General features: G+C 41.2%; 1 protein-coding gene across 4 annotated transcripts in view; it reads right to left on the bottom strand.

Moving 5' to 3' along the window:
• Positions 1 to 23,057, bottom strand: part of Auts2 (activator of transcription and developmental regulator AUTS2) — a 1,041,919-nt gene that overhangs the window by 548,619 nt on the left and 470,243 nt on the right. For all 4 annotated transcript variants that reach the window (XM_040731598.1, XM_040731595.1, XM_040731596.1 and 1 more), the window contains one exon: positions 19,154 to 19,189. In XM_040731598.1, coding sequence (XP_040587532.1) covers positions 19,154 to 19,189 — 36 coding nt within the window. The remainder of the gene's footprint in view (positions 1 to 19,153; positions 19,190 to 23,057) is intronic.

Raw genomic sequence — 23,057 nt, forward strand, 5'->3', positions numbered from 1 at the left:
CCCATGCACATACAAGTGTGAGTGCACACGTGCCTACACACACGTGCCCCCACCCAGGACACACTCAGCCACTATCACTAGCTGACAATATTCTGGACAAATAGCATTCCAAAGCTTATGCCATAATGAGGCATCCACTTGGGAAGAACAAACTCAGGCTGGCAGCAGGGAGCAAGCCTGCTGTGCCTTCAGCTGCTCATTCACCAAACCTGGAAAGTCAAGTCCCCAGAGGGCTCCATCCATCAAACATATGATGCTACAATTGGATCCAGAAAAGCAATTAGCAAGTACACTCTTCCAACAAAATGGGAGATTAGGGTCCAACCAACACCAGCCAGTGAGATCAACACAGAGAGGTTCACTCTCAGGTCATCCAGTCCTTCTCAGCAGTGCTGGCTTGCATGCTCCCTCATCCTGTTCTCCAGCCAGAGCAACACCACGATTCAACAGCAAACGGCTCACAGCACACGCCAGGGGCATTGCTCCTAAAACCTTTATTTATTGAAATGTGATCTGTTCCACTGAGAACAAGAGACAGACCAGAAACCGAGCTGAGGCCCCAAGAGTAAAGGGAGCTGATAAATAATGTGAGATTAGGGTACCCAATCAAAACTATGAACTTTAAAAAGACAATAGGAACAACAAAATAACTGTTTTACTGCTTCCCTAAAAGTCGTAGCTTGTAGGAAACATCCAATGGAGCTGGGTGTGGTGGCAGAAGGATAGGGAATTCAAAGTCAAGCGTGACTACATGGAATAAGTGAGGCCTGGTACATGAGGAAGGATGGAAGGAAGGAAAAGGAAAGAGGAAAAAAGGAAGGGAGGAAGATGGGGATATGTAGAAGGATGGGAGGGAGGAAAGGAAAGAAATTAAGTTGGAATTTTAGGGAATGGAGAGATGGCTCAGAAATTAAGAGTATACAGTCTTGTAGAAGATCTGAATTGGGTTCTCACTTCTAACAGATGACTCACAAACATCTGTAGCTCAGTTCCACAAGATCTGATGCCTTCTTCTGGCCACTTCCAGGACTTGGTACACATAACTTGTGTGGGCATGACACATACACGAAATAAATAAACACAAAATTAACTTTGAATTTTACTCCCTACCATCTTGAAAACAGTATCTAAAGATTTCCCTTACTTCACACATATGGATCTCTAAGACAAATAATAATTCTATTTCATTTATTGTATTTGGTCAACCCCTCATTGAATTTCTTCAACTGAAGCCAAAGGAACAGATAATTTTCCCCCTTTTCTTCCATTTTCCTGGCAGGCTCAACCTTCTAGCCCTGAGACCTACAACAATTGCTCCTCTGATGGACACTTTCTCCTTCAGGAAATGACATAGTGACACAGGTAAAAGGTGATTTAGGTAGACCGCTGTGTCAGAAATTGTCGGGATCTGATTTAGAGACCTTGCTTTTGTCAAGAAAGACAGTTGGATGTCTGCTTTAAAGAAGGACTGGGAATATTTTCATCAAAGGTTTGAATTGAAAAACGGTAGGAGGTAAATATCTGAGATGTTGCCCAGAAAGACTGCGGTATCTGTGCAATTACCATTAACACAGGGCAGCGGCTGCTCGATGGAGTAATTCAATCTGGTGGCCTACATTTCATCACTTGGCAATTCAGAGCCAAGACATGAAAGGCTGCTGTGTGTGTGTGTGTGTGTGTGTGTGTGTGTGTGTGTGTGTGTGTGTATGCATGCGTAAGAGTATGCATGTGTGGTGTGAATGATTGGACTCTTCTGTATGCTTTCTCTTTCTCTAAATCTTACCAAGTTGGGTGTTGCTTGCTTCACGTGTGTGTGTGTGTGTGTGTGTGTGTGTGTGTGTGTGTGTATGTATGTGTGGTGAATGAATGGGTTCTTCTGTATGCATTCTCTCTCCCTAAATCCTACGAAGTTGGGTGTTGCTTGTTTCACAAGGCTCAATCTCTGAACACTCAACAAACAAGAACTAGCTCTCTGACAGAAATACACATGACATTTGTCACGGTGAGGTTTTTAATGTTACCTTGCCAATGACAGAAAGGAACCAGATGTGATGAGTTCTCAAGTTTAAAACATGGGACACAGAAGATGCATGTCACATGATAACACAACAGGGAAGTGGTTTGTCTCATTCTTGTGAAAATAGCTTTACTGACACATAAATGAAATGTAACAAGATACACAGTATTTAAAGTCTACAGTTTGCTAGTCTGGCAATGTGAAAACTTCCTTTGCTTATTTTTTTATCTATTGGTATCATCCTTGTCTCCATTTTTTTTTTTTTTTTTTACGAGACAGGGTTTCTCTGTATTGATTCGGAGGCTATCGGTCCAGCCCAGCCTCGAACTCACAGAGATCCGCCTGCCTCTGCCTCCCGAGTGCTGGGATTAAAGGCGTGCACCACCACCGCCCGGCCCCTTGTCTCCATTTTAGCTTGGAAGGCAGGGTCTCTCGGTGAACCTGGAGCTCCCCATTTCAGCTAGCCTGGCTGGTCAGCAAGCGAAATACCCCTGTCTCCCAGTGCTGGGACCACAGGTGTAGCACCAAACTGTGAGTGCTGGGATTTGAACTCAGGTCCTCATGCTTGCACAGCAAGCACTTTACCCACTGAGCCATCTCCCCAGCCTTAAATTTGACTTTTCATAAATCACTACCCCATTTCTCAAACTGGTGGTACCATTTCACATCTCCAGAAGTAGTGTGTAAGAACTGCCAATTCCTCAATATCCCCACCAACACTGTGAATTACCTTTAGATAGTTTCATAGGTGTGCAAGGATTCTCATTCTCATTTGGTTTCCTTTGACTACTCAATGACATCCTTGCTTGATTCTGTGTTATTTTTTAAGTATACGATCACTTTTGTTTTATTACAAGAAATTAAGTCTCTTTCTAAATACAACTGCCTTAGTGGATAAATACTTGGTACTACATAATAAATTATCACTTAACTCTCCTGTCAACATCATTTGAGAGACGCACCCACTGGAACACACTATGGGTTGAATCTGAAATGAAAATGCATGTTTGGAAGGACTGTTTGCCATCTGATGGGATTTGGGGGGAAGTAATAGAATCCTGAGGGCTCTGACCTAGTTTGGGATTAGATTCATAGACAGATTCATGAAGACTAGGAAGTGGAGAAGAACTGAGTCTAGCTTGAAGAACTGCAGGTGTGCCCTGGAAAAAGAGAATTTTGTCTCCAGTCCCCTCTTGTTCTCTTCACTTTCTGTGGCATGTGGAAAGCAGTTCTCCTCTATCACAAGTTGCCATGTCCCTCCTTGGCCCTGGCCTACAGCAACACTCAACTGAGCCTGAAATGAGTTCTCTGAAAACATGACCCAAGTGATTCCTTCTTCTCCTTCCGGTATGAAGAATCAAACCAAAAGTCATGCACACACTAAACAAATGTCCTCCCACACAGTTACAGCTCAGTCTTCTTAATTTTAAATTTATTTATTAGTTATTATTTGAGGTAGGGTCTTACTATGTAGTTCTGGAATTGCTATGTAAATCAGCTGGCCATTAGCTCACAGAAAACTATCTGCTTCTACTCACTGAGTACTGGGATTAAAGGCTTGCATTACCATGACTGCCCTATTTTATTTTACTTTTGGTTTCTTGAGATAGGATTTCTCTGTCCTGAACCAGGCTGGCACTGAACTTAAGAGATCCACGCTGCCTTTGCCTCCTAATTCTGGAACTAAAGGTGCTCACCACCATATTCCTCATCCTGTTATTAAAATAAAGCATAACTATTTATAACTTTTCTCTTTTCAAATCATTTATCAAATTATTGGATGTATGTTCTCTACACTTCTTGTGTTCAGATGTATGGACTCAAAGTTTATACCAAATCTGGAAAATTTCAGATATTATTTCTTCAAATATTGTTTTTTCTTTGAATATTCCAATTGCATATTAGTTGTCTAAAGCAAGTTGTCAGACAAGTCAGTGATGCTCTCTCCATTTTTGAAAACTTACCCATGTTACATTCAAAACAGTTTCCATTGTCTTTACTGTTACCAGTCTTCAACACATTGTATAATCTATTGTTAACCTATTTTTTCCTTTCAGACTGTGTGTGGTTTATATTTCAGAAGTTTAATGTGAGTCTTATTGAACTTAAAATTTTTAATACAAGAAACACAATCATAATACCCTTTAAATCTCTATTTCTGGGGAAGCTGGTATCCGTATCAGTTGTGTTCTATAGCTGGCGCTACTTCTCTATGTAGCTCATTCCTTTGTCCTATGACTTCTACTTACCTTATGTTTACCAGACTGTATTAGTTATCTTTCTGCCGCTGTGACAAAACACTGAAAAAAGCACATTGGAAAAGCAAAGGATTATTTTGGCTTACAGTTCCAGAAGGGACATAGTCCATCAGGGTGGGGAAGACATGGCAGGAAGAATGTGAGGCAAGCCTGGCAGACAGGAAGCAGACTGATCTTGAGAGAACAGGAAGTGATGCCAGACTGTGCAATTTCAAAGCCAACCCCTCAAAACATACTTCCTCCAGCAAGGCTCCACCTGCTAAAGAACCCATAACCGACCCAAACAGTGCCACAAACTGGGAGCTGAATGTTCAGACACATGAGCCATTGAGTGTTATTTCATACTGAATTCACAACACAAACTCTTAGTCCTCTAATCCAGGAAGAGCACTGAGCTCTTGGAATCCTTGAGTTCCTCCTTACTCTGAGGCTGAAAACTCCTTCAAGGAAGACACTGGGACAAACAGGGTTCATCACCAATCATGTTCCCTCTCTTCACTAGCTGAATTCAGTGTCTTTTACATGTTGGTACCCTCACTCTCCAGTATACGGATGCCTGCTTTCTAAAAAGTACAGGTAATATGTAAAGAGGTGCACGCTCATGCATTCCATGCTGGTTCTCCAGTTCCCATATTCTGATCTCTAATATTGCAGTACACCACCATAGTCAACAGCAGGCTGGTTAAAGCACATGCCGGAGATACTGCTAATATAAACTTCATTTGGTCATGAATAACCTGCTTGGCTGCCATCATCTCTGATGTGATGATTTCAATTTCACTAACTGCACTGTGTAGCTTTTATTCTGGACCTAAAGTCCGCATACTTGCACAGCTGGGATTACAGGTGCATACCACCAAGCTTGCCTGAAGCAGTGCTAGGGATAGGGGGCAGGGCTTCACATATGCTAGATAGGTACTCTACCAAGTGAGACACAAGGCAGGATTTCATCTGTTTATTGTATATGTGTGGTGGGGGTGATTAAGTTGAAAAAAGAGCATGTGCACACAAGTACATGTCACAGGGCAACTTGCAGGAATCAGCTGTCTACTTACAACAACGCTTTGTGTATTTAGTCCACAGAATCTAGAACAAAAGCTGGCTGGTTGGCATCTGACTTCATCCGAGGCTGACAACATGAAGGGCAAACGCCCTAAGGATACTTCTTTAAGAAGTGTGTTAAGTGTACCTCTCTGACACTAAAACCTACAACAATGGAAAACTCTAGCTTGTCTCTTTGTTTTTGTTGATGCTACTTGCTTATTTTGAGAATTACCCAAGAACAGTATAAGTAATAAGAAGGACTGCTCTTTGCAACTTGATCTGGTGAAGATTATTGTGTTTCTGTGTTCATTTCCTACCTGTGGCTGCTATTCTTCAGTTAACTGTCTCAGACTCGGTAACCCAGGAAAGCCCTTTCATTGCATTTGCACAGGGTTTTGCTAATTGTGCATGATGCCTTTTAAAAAGTATTTCTTTTATTGCTTTTAAAATGTGTATGTGTATGTGTCTGTGTGTAGATGTGAGTATAGGTGGCCACAGAGATAAGAAGAGGCTATTACATGCCCTTGGAGCTGGAGGTACAGGTGGAGTGACCCAGCTGATATGGACGCTGGGAACTGAAAAGTAGCAAGCGTACTTAACCACTGATCCCCCCAGAACACTCACGATATTAATAACTGAATTAGAAAGCCTCTGAAACTGGATGGAGTTTTGTTCTGATAAGGTTACAAAGTCAAAGTGCTTATATACACTAATCCGCAAATTCCCCAAAAAAGAAGAAAATTAAGTTCCTAACACTTTAAATATACTTAATTAAAATAAATTCTTACACAGGCCAACTGTGAAACATTTTACAAACTCAAATTTACCTTACTTAAGTACTCGTCAGCAAACAAGGCTAGAGAAAAAAATTGGTTTAATAAAAACAACCAGCTCTTCCCAGATTTATTGTAGTAAGTGTAATATGCCCAGTGATTTTTAATCCATTTCTGTAATACATACATATTTACTAATAAGTAATTAAGAATCATTAGAGCTTCATGTTATATGTTTTCATGTTTCTTTGATCAAACTGAATCAATATTTTAATTAAATAAAATTACCTTAGCATAATTTTGTAGTGCATTCACTTGAGCTTCATTTATTTGATTTTTAAGCAACTCAAAACTTTAGAGGACACTGTCTTTATTAATGGATATTCATCAGGTGCTGAGGCTATTTTAATTAAGAATAGAAGAGCACAATTAACTCATCATAATCTAAAATTTTACTTTTTTAGTATTCTTCTATCCATTAGAGAAGGCTCTTCACCCTTGCACATTAGGCATCTTTTGTGAGGTTGAGGAAGAGAGAAACCACCGGTTCTGTTTGACATGATCCCTCCAGAATGCTGGTGTTTGGGGGAAGGGTGTTTTACAATTAGCAGTGCCCACTTTACTTTCTTCTGTGAAATCAAAGGTAGTTAGCTTTTAGCTTATCCCCCTCTCCCTGCATCTCTTTAATCCCCCATCTCTTCTTAACACCTCTCACACCATACCTTCTCCCCCCCCACATATCTCTTAAATTGCTATGGCCCCTGCCATCCGAATAAATAGCCTTTTACTAGTTTCCTGATTTCTGCAGATCTGCAGAGCTGCCAAGGTTCTATACCACCCGCCAAACTATAGGCTACTGATGGATTCTGAAGGAGGGGCAGTCATGTTTTCACTTAGGTACCCAATGAAGAGTCTACGAGCCTCCAAAGGATAGTTCCATATCTGTGGTGACCCATAAGTCTACCTAAATTCTGTGGGTATCAGAACAAAACAAAACTGGTCAAAATGAAAATCAACAACCAAAAAAATCATGAGTGAGGGAAGGAGGCTTATAGAGAGGAGAGGAGGTGACAGATGTGGGAGGAGATAGGGGACTTTAATAAATCAGCATGAACATTATATGTGTATAAACTTTTCAAAAATTAAACTTCATTAAAGTTTTTAAACTTTTAAGATTTGTAACAAAAACTGACATTATTACATAACAAAAATTTTGAGTAAGTGCAACTATATATGCTTTCTTTTCTAGGAAAAACCACTTTTGATCCAAGTCAGCGTTTCTAAAATTTTTGTTCCCCTTGTCCCTATGTGCTTTTTCACTCAGAACCTCAGTGAGCTCTTTTCCATAAGAAAAAGTGCACAAGTCATAATTATCAATATTATAGCCTTCAGATTTTGAACCATGTAATCTTTAAATGCTCACTTACTAATTCACTTCAAGTTAAGAATAAACACAATACTGGACCTGGCCAGATGCCTCAGCAGGTAAAGACACACGTGTTCATTCCTCGAGACCCACATGACAAAGGGAGAAAAACTATCCCCAAGGGTTATTATACTTTGACCTCCTTGCAAATGCTATGGTACATGTGTACCCACACATATGTGCATATATTTAACTAAGTGTAGAATAAAGAAATCTGCTGAACATAATGCATACTAATAGCATCTGTGCCAGCTACTTTTATGTCAACTTGACACAAGCCAGAGTCATCAGAGAGGAGGAAGCCTCAATTGAGAAAATACCTCCAGAACATCTGGCTATCTAAATGTGGGTAAAGGCATTTTCTTAGTTAGTGATTGATGGGGGGGGCCCAGCCCACTGTGGGTCAGGGATTGCAGCTGAGGCTTGACACTGTGGGAGATCAGGAGTGGTCACTGGTGACGGTGAGGACTCCACAGCAGTTGAAGGCACAAGATTAGAGGGATCATGCAAAGAAGTAGGGGAAGCTACAGCTGAAAGTGCAACCCAGCTGCAGCAGAAAACCCCCGCATTTTGGAGATGGCAGTACCACGAAATGGCAGCAGCCATGGAGTGGAGCCAGTCAGAGTCTAAAATCTCTGTGTGTGCTGCAGTGGGAGGAACCAGACAAGCAACCTTTGGAGGAGCCCGGAAAATAATGAGTGGATCCATACATTAGACATTGAGTCACTTACACAATTGGGGTTTGGTTTTGCTTTGATATGATTGTGGTTTGCCCTAATTCTTCTTTCTTGAAATAAGCGGGCACTTAATTGTTTTGTTTTTTTAAATTAAGAGCCCACAATAGAGAGACAGAATTTTAAAGATATTTTAAGTTTTAAAAGACACTGGATTTTTAAGTGGACTGAATTTTAAAGTGTTTGGATTTTTTAAAGACTGTGGGACTTTTTAAGATTACAGAATGTCTTTTATTGTGATTTTTATATTGGTGTGTGATCTTGAGAATGAGTAAGAAAGGGAAGGTTATGGCTTAACAGTAATGAGTTTGTGTCTCGAGCTGATAACTGTGTTGGCTACCTTTATGTCAACTTGACACAGGTAGAGTCATCAGAGAGGATCCTCAATTCAGAAAGTACCTACATAAAATCTGGCTATAGAGCATTTCATTAATCAGTGACTGATGGGGGAGGGTCCATTTCCTTATTGGTGGTGCCATCTCTGGGCAGGTGGTCCTGGGTCCTATAAGAAAGCAGGCTGAGCAAGCATGAGGAACAAGCCAGTAAACAGCATCCACCATGGTCTCCACATCAGCTCCTGCCTCTAGGTTCTGAGTTGACAGAGGGTCAGGTGGTTGGCTTTAATTCCTGTCTTGACTTCTTCTAGTGATGAACAGGGATGTGGAAGTGTAAGTCAAATAAGCCATTTCTTTCCCAGTTTGCTTTTGGTCAAGGTTTTCTATCACAGCAATAGTAACCCTAACTAAGACAGAATCTGAGGTAATATTGTAACATTTAATTCTGCCCTCCTGGAACCCCCAACCTTCAACCCTAAGGGTCACTTTGTTATAAAGTGAGAGGGAAAAAAATGAGGAAAACACTATTCAGCGAGTTATATTAGCATTTGCTTTGTAAATTTAGCATCTACAAAGGGGAAAGGAGCAGCAATGGGCTCCGCTCCTGTTCACATTTTGTCTACAGATGTCTTATTAGTACCAAAGGTGCCTACAAGGTACACTGCAGAAATAAGCACACTTCTTTATTGGCCACATAGTTCTTGTTACGAACTCTCATTAGGTATTTCTCTCTTAAAAAGGCTAAGGGACAAATTAACCACGGTCATTATAAGTCTCTGTCACTACATGCTGGCTTCTGGTTTACTCTGATGCTGTGTTGGAGGCTGTGCACTGAGCTACAGGCACTAACAGCAATCCAGTCTTCAGCAAGACCACAAGAGTCTCAAGGTCCCCTTAGCAAAAGACTGTCCCAGGCTGGGTACAGATTTCTCAAGTCACTGCTTAGACAACATTAAGGTCTGGATCACTAGGCTGACATGAGATGTCCAGAACACTTAGTAATTTCATGAGACAAATTTCACAAGAATAATCCCCTGTAACTTTTAAAGACTTAGGAATATGTACTGTGTCCAAGCCGTGAGAATAAAGAGGTAGTTTGGACAGTCCTTGACTTTTACATGTGTATGTATAGTCATTTAGAAATTCTTGCGAATGCTTCAAAATTGCACACTAGCCTCATTCGGGCTGGGAAACTGTGGGCGATCTTTGAAACACACAAGAGCTTTGTTTTCTTTTTAAGTGTAAAAAGTGACCTGTGAGCACAGACACATATTGAGCACTCACATTTTCTGATTAGAAACTTAAATGCTAGGAAGAGAAAGGGCATGCATGTGACAAATCCTCCTAACCAGAATTGAGAGCACAATGATCCTGACAGAGTGATAACTAGTTACAAAGGCTACAGAAACTGACAAGATAGGTTTTAGTTTACTATCATTAATGCCATTTTGGTGTTCTACTTTTTTTTGTGTGTGTATAAAACACTTTTTGTCTTCTTCTCTTATACCGTCTATAACCTACAATTGGCAAAGTCTGCTACTATAGTAAATTCAAGTACGCCTTGGCTTACACAGAAAGATCCTGTCTTAAAAGCAATAACAACAAACTAACATAAAAACAACACAAAACATCAATATAAGGTATCTTTCAAAATCATTCAACAAAGAAAAGTATGCAAATGCTTTCACGCTAAATCAACCCTTCTAGTATATATACATGTAAGTGAATAGGCTACATTAAGTATCCTATACAGTCCTTCAGGAATATTTTTCAAGCAACAGGAGAAAAATTTGTGCTTCAAGAGAATAATATGAATTTCAAAATTATTATAAAGAATAAGTATTTAAGATAATCTGTTGGATGGGGGAAGTAAAAAAACTGAGAAAGTCTAATTTTTTTCATAGACAAAACTTGATAAATATTCCTTAGATAATATTTATATGTGGATCAAATGTAAGACAGGATCTCTTATGTATCCCTGGGTGGCCATCAACATGCTATACCACCAAGAACACCCTGAGCTTTTAATCATCCTGCATCCATATCTGCAGCACTAGAGTTAAAGGTGTATACATCTTGCCTAGTTTATGCAATGTTAGGAATGGAATCCAAGACTTCATACAAGCTAGGTGAATGCTTAACCAAACGAAGCATGACCCAGTTTATAACATTTAAAGATTTGAAAACATCCTATAGCGAAAAAAACAGAACCAAGAGTCTTGGTAGACCATGACCTACATGTATATGCATGCCCATTTTTTAAATTCTTCAGTAAAACCGTGAATGCTTCAAAATTGCATATTCACCTCATTCTGGCTATGAAATTGTGGGTGATCCTTGAAGTACATGAGAGTTTGTGGTTTTTTTTTAATGTGAGCTGTGAACACAGGCACATGTGGAACATTCACAGTTTCGTGATTTGAAACTGAAACTCTAAGAAGAGAAAGGGCATGCATGTGACAACTTAAATTTTCCTAATCAGACTAATCGGCAGCACAATGACCCTAGATGAGGTTTAAAGCAATATATATATATATATATATATTCAGCAATCAACAAGGACATCCTTTTGTATTCACACTCATGCTGACAATTTTACCTATGCTATAGAACCAGACCAGGATGGAGGTTGGAAATCAGAAAATTAAAAACAAACGAAAGGTACATTTCTACTACTGTAGAAGACTAAACAGGAGCCAGCAGGATGGGTCAGCTAGGAAAGCCCATGTAGCCAGAGGATGACTGACAGTTGAGGTCTATCCCCCGCAACCCACAGTTGTCTCTGAATGTGCCTGCCAAGGCACACACAAGCAAGCATGTGCCCACTCTCCTACCAACAATGTTTCTCGGTTGTTTAAGAGCAGAGTTGGTGAGATGGCCCAGCAGGTGAAGGTGTTGATGTATCAACCTGATGATTTGGCTTCATCACCAGAAACTATGCAAAGGGAAAGCAGAGACGTGTTGCACACACTCTTCCTCTGCTCTGTACACACACATCATGGCACACTGAGGCACAAATATACATCACATACACACAAAAAAACTGATAATAATTATGAAGAATAAGTAAAGTAGCATTGATATGACTGTAAAAATAATGAATTTATAAAGTCAGTTTGGTGAGCAGAATCAGGAAAAAAACATTAAAATGTCTCTCTGATACATAAAAAAATTGCAACATAGAATGTCCAGGTATTAAATTATAAATTTCGTTTGCGAAAAAAGTAGTTTAATACAAAAGAAATATCATTGGAAAGCATCTTAGTTGCCAGATTACCCTCATAGTAGCTAACATTAAAAAATATTTCAATTCGTGTCTATGTATATTTCAGGTTGTTTTTATTTATTTGCGAGCTTGACATAAACTAGAGCATTAGGTTATTTCTGGAAGGTCTATGGGGGGCATTTTCTTTATTTATAACTAATGTGGAAGTGCCCAACCCACCATGGGCAGAACTATACCTGAGCAGGTGTCATGGGCACGTCATGAGGAGCAAGCTTTCAGCAATGTTCCTTCAAGTTGCTGCATCAGCTCCTGTCTCCAAATTCCTGTCCTCCTTCAGTTCCTGTTCTGACATCTTTCAGTGATAAACTACAAATGGTAAGGTAAAATAAACCCTTTCCTTCCTTTTCAAGATGCTTTTGGTCGGGGTGTTTATTATACCAATGAAACCAAATACTCTTGTGTATGTATCTGAGTGTGTGTGTGTGTGTCTGTCTGTCTGTCTGTCTGTCTGTGCATGTGTAAGCCAGTGACTTTAGAGAGCAGAATAAGGAGAGGATTGCATACCCCAAAGCAGGAATTATAGATGGTTGTAATTCTCTGGGCTTTTGCAAGAGCAGCAAATGTCCATAACCACTATGCCATCTCTCCAGTCCTAGAACACAACTATCTGAGTCGCCAATGGGCAGCAGGTCAGGGTGACTTCTGAATTTCCTATGACACAGAATGTCTATCACTCTAAGGCTACAGAACCAAAGTAATAGGTGTGTATTACTAAAGAATTTGCAAGGCTGACATTTCATATCACAATAACATGTGCCTGTCTGATGCCTCTGTACATGTTGAACTTAGGATTCCACTTTTTCATGGGTGATGTGGGATGTCCTTCTGCATGCTGTGAATATGTGTTGCTTTTATTGGTTGATGAATGAAGCTGATTTGACCAATGGCCAGGAAGAATATGCTAACAGATCAAAATATCTTGACTACTTGGGATTAGGGCTGAGATGCTAACTTCCAGTGACTGTCAGAATAGTGTTTAGCCCTAATTTCCCTTAGCAATGTTCTATGTATCACAAGTATTACACCCACTGCAGGACCCTCTAGGAACATGGAGGGAAAGAGTGTGGAACACACCATGTACCCTCATTTTGGGGATCGAAACAGGAATAAAGGGTCTGGAGAGAAGGCTTAGTGGTTAAGAGCACTGCAGAGGACTTGAATTCAGTTCCTAACATCCACATCATGTGCCAGCCTCACTCCAGCTCTGGGGAATCACACATCCTCTTCCTGCCTCTTCAGGCAACTGCACTTGCATGCATAAATCTACCTACCTCGCACATGCACAACAATGTACAACAGAATTCATCTCTGTTGGAAAATGGAATATCATATCTGCATATATGCATATCATAACTGAGGTGAGTTCTTGAGGGACACCAGGAATACTACCCAAGTGTTTCAGGTCCTCGTTTCCATCAGTTGTACACATAATGCAGATACCAAGCTCCGTCCTGATAGAGTTTATGAACTTTGGTGAATACAGAACCAGGGCTGCTGTGCCTTGCTGCGTTTTTTAAGTGCCCTGCACAGCAGCTTCTGAGCTGAGGTCACACTGCTTTACAAAGCCAAACCAACTATGCTTAGAGGTGACAGTTTACAAGCTCTGACATACTGTTGTCACCTACTTGAAAACAGTCACCATCCCCAAATCACCATGAGTTATCACCAGCAGTCACAGTGGAGATGGCCATGGCTTTCGATTGTTCTTGTTTTTTCCTATTCAAGGGTTACTGAGCAGCCATTAAACTTAGTAAGAAGAAGGTCACTTTAAACATGACTATTAGTGGGGTTAATTCCTAAAGGAAAACCAGAAATCCCCCACTGGTCTGCTAAGAAAATTAAGGTGTGTTAGAAGGGATTTTCAGCACCAGTCCTAGCGTAGTTGCTAGTCTTCCAAAATATATGTGTACAGGACCTGACAGTTTATTAACTCTGCTGCATCTAACAACATGCCGCCAAGGTGCTTGTGCTAAAACAACACTGCTATTTTAAATGGATAAACATTTTTATATGAGTAAAATGCATTTTAAATGTCTGTCTTCTGAAGGCAAGTACTGGGAGTCAGTGAAGAGCCTCCAACTCTCCCAGCCTTCAATAACTGCTGTCTACAGTCAGCTCTGACTGCAGGAAAATGTGACACTTGGCGTGAACATGACACTTCTCCTCTTAAACAAGCCCCAGGTGGGTTTTCTAGCCTCATTCACAACACTATCGGTGTTTAACCAAAAATCTAAGGTTTTCATGAAATGTGTAGGGAGGCATCTAATTTACAATTGGAGGGGAGTTAATATATTTTTAAGCAGTTAAGTGAAATGATGTGTCCTTTGATATGAAAGATTATGACTGTGACAAATAAAACTCCAGAAGAGCTGATTTACATCTGTTTAGTGTGTATGTGCACGCGTACGTGCATGCGTGCCTGCGTGTGTGTGTGTGTGTGTGTGTGTGTGTGTGTGTGTGTGTGTACTCAGAACAACTCTTGAGAGCCTTACCTGTGGCTTATTGCTATCAACTTATATAACATTTATGTGATATGGACATCTACAAACTTAAGAGCATCTTTTTTGAGACTTGTTTCATGAAAAAAATATAAAGGTTAAAATAAAATGTTATGTTCAGCTTTTGATGCAGTGACCTGCCCATCTCCTCTGGGACTGTCAGTCCTCTATACTAAAGCTCTTACTGTACCATCTGGCTATAGAATAGGAGAAGCCAACACATGTAGTTTCTCGGTGGACACACATCTCTACAAGAGCAAAATTTAGCATGAAAAAATGAAATATCCATTAATAATAATGAGTAATTCCTAACAATGAATTAAGAAATAAATAATTTCACAAAAGCCCCACCAATAGGAATCTGTTTCTGAAAGGCAAAGTAAGTAATGTACAGAATAGTAATTACACAAAGTTCACCTTAGAGAGTGTAACGCTGTACAGTCTCCCTTGCCTGTAGTGTAAGTCATAGGATATCAGCACACTGTTTTCCTAGAAAACCTAAAGTGTGACAATTAGCAAGCTGGAACTTTAAGGGAAGCAACTGGAGTTAGGGAAGCCAGATCCCAGCTAGGAGGTCAGTGTCCTCAGACACTCAAGACTGTAAGAAGGCTGGGGATTATCCAGAGGAGCACACAGGATGTTTCACCTGGTCTAAGAGGGTTTTATGTCCCTTTCACTAGAGCTAGGAAGTTAGTCACCTGACCACAGGTACATGGGCTCCGCACTTAACGCCAGCCAGTTCAGGGACTGGAAAGATGAATCGAGAGATGAAGTGTTATTTACAAAAGCAGGAGGTCCTGAATTCACAACAACCGTCCAGATAAAAAACCAAGCTTAGCAGGCATGCCTTTAATCCTAGTGCTGGGAAGGCAGAGACAGCCAGTCAGCCAGGTGAAACATGACTTCCAGGTTCAGTGAGAGACCAATCTGATGAAGTGTTGTCTCTTGCCTGTGGTCACTGTCTCCTGATAGTGACCACACCTCCTAAGAACACTTTATTTTGGTGTCACAGAGTACCACTCAACAACCTACACCCAATCTCCTAAAACTTGAATTACTGAGAAGACATTCCTTAACTGGCCAAACCTCAGCCATAGTAAATGTTCTTGATGTGTTTTAAAGATTCGCCCATGGGAAAACAGATAAGAAACATTAACAAGATTCAAGGGAACAACTGTCATGCCCAGAGAAGAGGTCATTCCAACATCACCATCATCACCAGGGGGTCAGACTAAATGCATCTGTGTCTGATGTCCACATGAATGACACACAGTCAAACACAGAATCCCAGGCCCCTGTGAAAGCTCCTGGAAGGAAATGATCAGGGTACAAATGGAAAAATCTACTTTTATGACATTAATTTTTTCAGTGCTGCCTTCTGTCATCACAATACTGTATACTTTGGCACAAACTTTATCTACTCACTTGCTGTCTTCAAGAATAGAAGCACTTAAAGGCTGGAGCCAGACCTCAGAGGTTAAAAGAATGCAAACTTCCTGTACAGAGGATGTAAGCTCAGTTCTTAGCACCTACACCAGGAGTTCGCAACACCTGTAACTGGAACTCCAGGAGGTCTGATGCCCTCTTCTAGACTACATAGGCACCAGCACTGCTGTGTACACACTTATCTACACGAAATTAAAAACAATATTTAAAAATCTTTAGGAAAAAACCCTTAAAGGTACAGTTTACTACTTGCTGTTTGTGAGTTGTGTTCTGCACACATTAATTGTGTCATTTGGCCTAAAATTCACAACTCTATTAGGTGGGTGGTGAAGCAGAAACAAAGATATCAAACACCCTGCCCAAGGTCACACAGCTAGTTGCATGAATCGCTCTGTCACTCCGTACTTCACTATACACTATTCAGAGTGAAATTTCAAGTATATGTTTCAGAAGGAAAGATATCCAGAAATGTTTAAATCAAACAGAAAATGTATTCACTGAGCTGACGTTTAAAAAACAAAAAGAAAACCCTACACACACTCCAACAAGTTTCAGATTGCTTGCCAAAAAAGAAAAAGAAAAAAAACAGCAAACTGATTCCAAGTCGACTATAATTTCATTTATATTTAGAATATGAGCTGAGTAGGGGATGCGTATGCAATGAGTGTGTATGTGTGTGTGTGTCTGTGCATGTGTGTAACACTCACAGTATTCAAAGCCTCCGCAAAACGTGCAAAGTTTGTTCCAACCCGTCTCTATTTTGTCTGCTTTAAGAATTCTTTGCAATATGCTTATGTAAATAGTGCTCTTCACTGCTGTTCCCATCTCTCAAATCTTCTGCTTTTGCATAGATTGGAAAACTGACAGACCTAAGCAGACATCTTTGGAACACAAAACCAGGGAGACATAAACAAATAAAACCAGATCAAAAACAAAGACTTCTTTAAAACCTTTCAGCAAAACAGGATGGATACAAAGAACTGGAGACAGGTACAATCAGGTGGGCTGGGCCAAGAGTGATTAGGCACGGGTTCAGACACACACCCCACAACCACAAATACACCCTCGATGATGCATGGGTTACGGCAACCGTTCATGAAACAACAAAACAAATGGCTTTTCACATTAGTTTACTAAAATCTCTACTACAGGACACGGGAGCTGACAGAAGGTTCTGGAGCAAGGAGGAATACTGAGGCATGGGAAAGTGTTTAAAAAGTTCTGGGTTGGTAAGCCCCAAAGATGAGGGATTTTAGCCTTTCCATATCCAAAAGTTTATTGTTTAAATGATGAAAATTAGCTCATCTGTAGTGATTTCCCTCCAGCCACATACCAAAGAGTTGTCCAAAGAGATTAACGAAGGAGGGAAAAAATGAGTATGGGACTCAACCCAATAACTGAGCTTGTGACTTCTTTACCATCTTACTGAGAGCTATACTGACATCCACACCACAGAGCACAATGTAAACAGTATGTTTGGGGAGTAGGCAATAACAGAAGTTGTAAATACATTATTTCTATTTAAAAGCGTGAAACTCACAAACATGGAAGTTAGTGCCTGAAATTGAGTATTACACGTGATACTGCTGGAATGACACTTGAAACAGAGCTGGGTTTTGATGAGGGCTTGGCAACTCCACCAAGGATTTCACAGGGTGATAACAGAACAATGCAGTATTGGAAACACATTCTGCGAGGGGCATTTTTATCATAGCTGAGAGCGGAACAGACATCTGGTACTCATCTTCTCCATGTACACTAATAACATGACAGTTCTTGAGATAAGCAGAGTAAATCGATTTTACCAAAGCAAGATAAAGAAGTTTTAAAGTTGACTAAAGTTGTTTGAGCATAAAAAAAAAAATCACCTCCAAATCCTAATTAAGGATTCGCCAGTTATTGAATTATCATTAGAAAATAAAGATAAACATTCTTAGAACTAAGGAAGTAAAAAATAGAACAAAATGTCCACTCTGGAGATAACATTCCTCTTTCGTGGCAATTATACTGAAGCTTTAAAAAATGTCATTAAACTCTTCGGGACGTAACTGAACAAGGTGAAGGTGGTGGCTTTGGCTTTCTTTCTGAAAAGGAGCTGGGGTGAGGATAGAGCCTGTGCACAGAGAACAGGCACAACAGCCTCCAGATTTTACTTCCAGCATCTCAACCCACACCCAGCCTGGTGTGAAGAGATGGCAGATGGGACCACGTCTGTTCTTTCGACTGCTGAAGCAAGACACTGGGTGCATCCTGCTCCTTCTGCAAGCATGAATATTCAGGCCCTGTATGCTAACTGTGCTAACTGTATGATGTTGCTCCAGAGGCATCCTTACCATTCTCCTTGGATGATAGATTAAGAACAAGGGGATGGTGGGGGGTTGGCCAACCTTAGTAAATACTCAACATTCATGGAAACAATGCTTATTTCTATGATCTAACAAATACAGTAAGAGAAATGAGTCAGCAGAAGAAAGTTCAGCATCTTAGACGGACGAAGCTAAAAGCAGATGCACTGAATTGGTAATTATTGACCATGTTTGCAGTAGTGTTCAGTTTTGGGCATATACTATCAAGTGTTCCTTCAGAACAAAATCAAGTTCCTGTAAATACTGTAACAAACTGTTAATCTAGTGTAAACAATTTTGGTTTGTAATTCTTCCTCATTTATATCTCGAAAAGGAATACTGAATCCACAAAGGATAATTTTGTTATAAAAATTTAATAAAGCAACCATTTCTCTGTCTTTGAATGAAAGATAGTGCAATATCCCAGAAATATGTTTCCTCCATTCCCTCCCCTCCCCTAAGGGAACACTGTAAGGACCAGAAAGGAGACAATGCTCCTGTATTTGACATACAGTGTGGAGCACTAAAATACACGGAGTGTGGTGAGTGACGTAGAAGCGTAGGGGATACCAACTAGAGTGTGAAGGAAACTAAAGGAATGCCACTTCCCCTCAAAATGGAGGAACAAAAATAGTGAATGAAGTCACTTTATAGGTTGAAGCTCTTCGGAGCGCCTCGAAGAAGGCACCTCCATAGGTAATCTGACTTCCAGCAAACACGGAATTGGGCTGGCAAGAGCAATCATGTTTCCCCAAATTTCCTAAACATTCTAGGAGCCACACCTAGGCAGGTGCCTCCTGATCCTTAGGGCCCAACAGGTTAAACCCTTTAGAAATAGAATAATTTTCAATGAAAGGGCAGAAATCTGTGTGCTCACGAGGAGCGAGAGGGATCCCTTAGATGTTATTTGTTCACACTGTAACGAGGGTTTGCTACAGCGGTGGACGGATGGAGACACGAGGCCCGGGGGTGGAGGTGGAGATGGACTTACGAAGTAGCCTGTTCCCAAACTGGAAGGGGCCGAACTCTGCAGAGAAAGCACAGGGACAGAGTGGCAAAGTCAGTAGCAATTTTTAACACGTTCCCATCCACACAGCTCATTACCAGCCCTTTGTGAGCTTTTCATCCAGACATCACATGCCCGAGCGTGAGGCCCCTTGTCATCTGCTACTGATACACAGAACGTGTTGCTTAATTTTCTCCCTTTATATCTCTCAACGACTCAGAGATGCTAACGTGCTATTTACTGGATTCTGAGCTTCTGCGGTGGACATAATTGCCAATTTATTTGACAGGCAGCTGGGTAATGAATTAATGATGGCATTTCGCCCTGCACTGAGACTAAACAGGCACGTGGCAGCCTGCCTCCCTGACTTCCTGACATTCAAGGCCTAGGTCTCAAGCTATTTGGTTTTGTGGCCGCAGAGAGGCAGGCAAGAGGAAAAAGCCCAGACTGACTTGAAAATAAAAAAGCCCAATGGATCTGGATGACTTTTTGGTATATGACCTACTTGCCAGTTTATTCCCTGAAGGCTTTGGCTAGTACACACTTGGCACTGTGCAAAAATTAGACATTTTGTAAACATAATTAGTTGACTAAAATGCAAAGAATCCATGGGCAGAGGGAAGCAGTTTTTGTCTCAATAATATCAATTCAGACTGCCACAGCTCTGACACAATGAACCACTAAAAATCAGTAAATCTGAGCTGAAATCAGGGTATCGTGTACTTGGGAAAAGAAGCCAAGCTATGAAGATGGATGTTGTTTGTATACCTTAGTATTGTCCATAAGTATATATGCATGTCTTTATGAGTTTATGTGCACTATGTGTGTGCAGGTACCAGAAAGAGACCAAAAGATATCGCATCCTCTGGACCTGGAGTTATAGGCCGTTGTGAGTTTCCCGACATGAATGCTGGAAACCAAACTTGGGTCCTCTGCAAGGGGAGTGAACGTTTTTAACCAATTAGTCATTTCTCTAGACCCCACCTTGCCCCACTCTTTTTTTGAGACAGGTTCTCAAGTAGTCTAGGCTTGCCCTCGACTCCTGAGGGATGAACTTACAGATATGTAATGTTAGTGATCAAATGAGGAACTTCCTATATGCTAGGCAGTCATTCAAACAACTGTTTGCCAGCCCTCTACCCAGGCTTTAGACAAGGTCTCTGTGTAGTCTGTGTACTTGAGAACAGCCTTGGTCCTCCTGCTTCCATCTCCTGAGTGCTGGGACAACAGAGATGTAATACCAAACCCGGTTTAAACAGAGCTGGAGATTGAACCCAGGGTCTCATGCATGCCAGGTAAGTACTCTACAATGAAGCTATAGCCCCAAGCCTGGATCTTTGTGTGTGTGTGTGTGTGTGTGTGTGTGTGTGTGTGTGTGTGTGTGTGTGTATGCTCTCCTGAAGAACCTGTCTTAACAAATTATTTAATTTTTGTCATCCTCTTTGTGACCAAGGGAGGCACCAAATAAGCCTGAAATGAGAATAACCTGATGCCAAGTCAGCCTGTCCATTATAGCTCCGCAGCTTTGCCCTAGGGGTGCCATCGCCTCCACGGAGAGGCCTCATCTCCCACCTGGTTCAAAAATCATTAACTTTAGAATTAACATTAACTTCCACTCACACATCCAATCACCTACTCTTTAAACAACAGGCATGAGGAGACATGTGCCAACATAGCATGTCTTGCACAGAGATGCAACGCATAAATACCAGTTGAAAAGATGTATAAGCAAACGGATGAATTGCTTGAGGTAGAAGAGGCTAAGGCAACATTGACAATTCTAACAGCAGATACGATTTCTGTTAATAATGAACTAAGAAGCGGCATGAGTTACTTTATTAATGTGTTTGTTCATCCATCTATTGTTTTTCAAAACAGGGTTTCTTTGTGTAGCAAAGGCTGTCCTGGAACTCTCTGTAGACCAGGCTGGACTCTGACTCACAGATAACCACCTGCCCATGCTGGGATTAGACACCACCACCCAGCTGAGTTACTCTTCTTATTGCTGTGACAAATTACCTGAGAAAAATCAACTTAAAGAAGGGAGGGTTTAATTTAGATCACAGTTTGAGGGTAATGTTTATCATGACAGCAGGTGTCAGAAGTTGCTTCTCATGGGCTGGGAGGTGGTGGCGCATGCCTTTAATCCCAGCACTCAAGAGTCTGAGGAAGGAAGATCTCCTGTGAGTTCAAGGCCAGCCTGGTCTCAGAGCAAGTCCAGGACAGCTAGAGTCCATGACACCTAGAGATGTTACACAGAGAAACGCTATCTCAAAAAACCAAGCCTCCCCCCACCCCAAAAAAGAAGTTGCTCATCACATTGCACCAATAATCATGAAGCAGAGAGCAGACAGCAAGTACAGGGACCTATACAATACCAAGGGCCACCCTTAGTAACACTCCTCCTCTTGAGAAAGGCTCTACCTCCTAAAGGATCCAGTCTCCTAAAGCAGTGCCACCAGCTGTAGACTAAGCATTCAAACACATGAGCCTATGGGGGAACAGTTCAAAGTCAAATCATAAGAGAGGGGGACACGACTTCCTGGCTGTGTCCTCCCCCAACAAAGACAGCATATGTCACAGCATTTGTAAAGCAAAGTTTCCTCATCTTGGGGCCTCCTGCAAGCTCAGAAGAATGAGGCACCGTGTATACTATGTTAAGTCTGTGACCCACAAACCTTGCTGCAAGGCAAACAAGATCTCTGTGGTTAAGGTCTCCCAGAAGACCTGAGTTCAGTTCCCAGCTCCCACATCAGGTGACTCATAAACCACCTGGAACTCCAGCGCCAGTGGCTACAAATCCCTCTTCTGACTTCCTGGACACCTGTGTACCCGTTGCACACATATGCATGTAGATGTAAATAAAGGGAAAAATCAATAAACAAAACATTTTTATGTTCTTGATTCTATAAGCAGGAGAGGGAGGAGGAAGGGAGGGAAGGATGAAAGAGAAAGAAAGGAGAGAGACAGGACAGAATGAAAGAGGGAGGAGGAGAGAGAGAGAGAGAGAGAGAGAGAGAGAGAGAGAGAATTAGCTCAATCCACCCACTGTAGTCATGGTGACTGCATTTACCAGTGGCTGATCATGTGACAATGTCAACTATTTTCTGTAACCCTAGCTCTTGTTACAACAGGTAAATGCAGAAGCCAAGTTAGGTTTCTACAATCCTGGAGTCCTGCCTCTAGGAAACAAACTCATTTTAGGATGAATAACAGAGATGCAAGGGGATTTGCTGATCTCATTCATCCCGCTTCCTCAAAATGTTTTATCCCAGAAGGAGAAGGATCACTCCAAACCGAGCTTCCTGCCCGCACACGCACATCATCGTGTTGTATACCAAAGCAAATTACATCCTTGAAGTCTAAGCAAGCTCTGATATGCTCATTTTGCATATATATTGTGCATTACTTGGGGAGCGGGTAGAGAGGAGGGCTTTGTTGTGCATGTTTGCTCTGGCCATTGTTTATGCAGGTCTGACTGAATGAGGGAACAGTGGGTATCATTTCAATTTCTGATGTCAACATCAAATTACTTATTTAATTTCATGCCTGGTGAAGCATTGTATAGCTACACGCGGAATCATTTCAGTTCATTTGTTATGCTGTGCTTTCGCAGCGATTGGCTTGCCTTCCAACTGACAGCTTTAATTACGACATGAATTTGATTGCACTGCTGAGGAATTAACATAATGCAACAAAGCATTTAAGCACCCTGCCTTATCACCCAGCTTCCACACACATGGGCACACACACACACACACACACACACACACACACTGATAGACACGGGAAACAAGAGATGCTGGAACCTCCTGTATATGAAAGGCGCACTGGAGTCAGCCTCAGAGTCTGTAGAAGGCACATATGTAGAATCTTAGCATCAGGGGGT

This window comes from Mesocricetus auratus, unplaced genomic scaffold (assembly GCF_017639785.1).
Source record: "Mesocricetus auratus isolate SY011 unplaced genomic scaffold, BCM_Maur_2.0 Super-Scaffold_100025, whole genome shotgun sequence".
Lineage (NCBI taxonomy): Eukaryota > Metazoa > Chordata > Mammalia > Rodentia > Cricetidae > Mesocricetus > Mesocricetus auratus.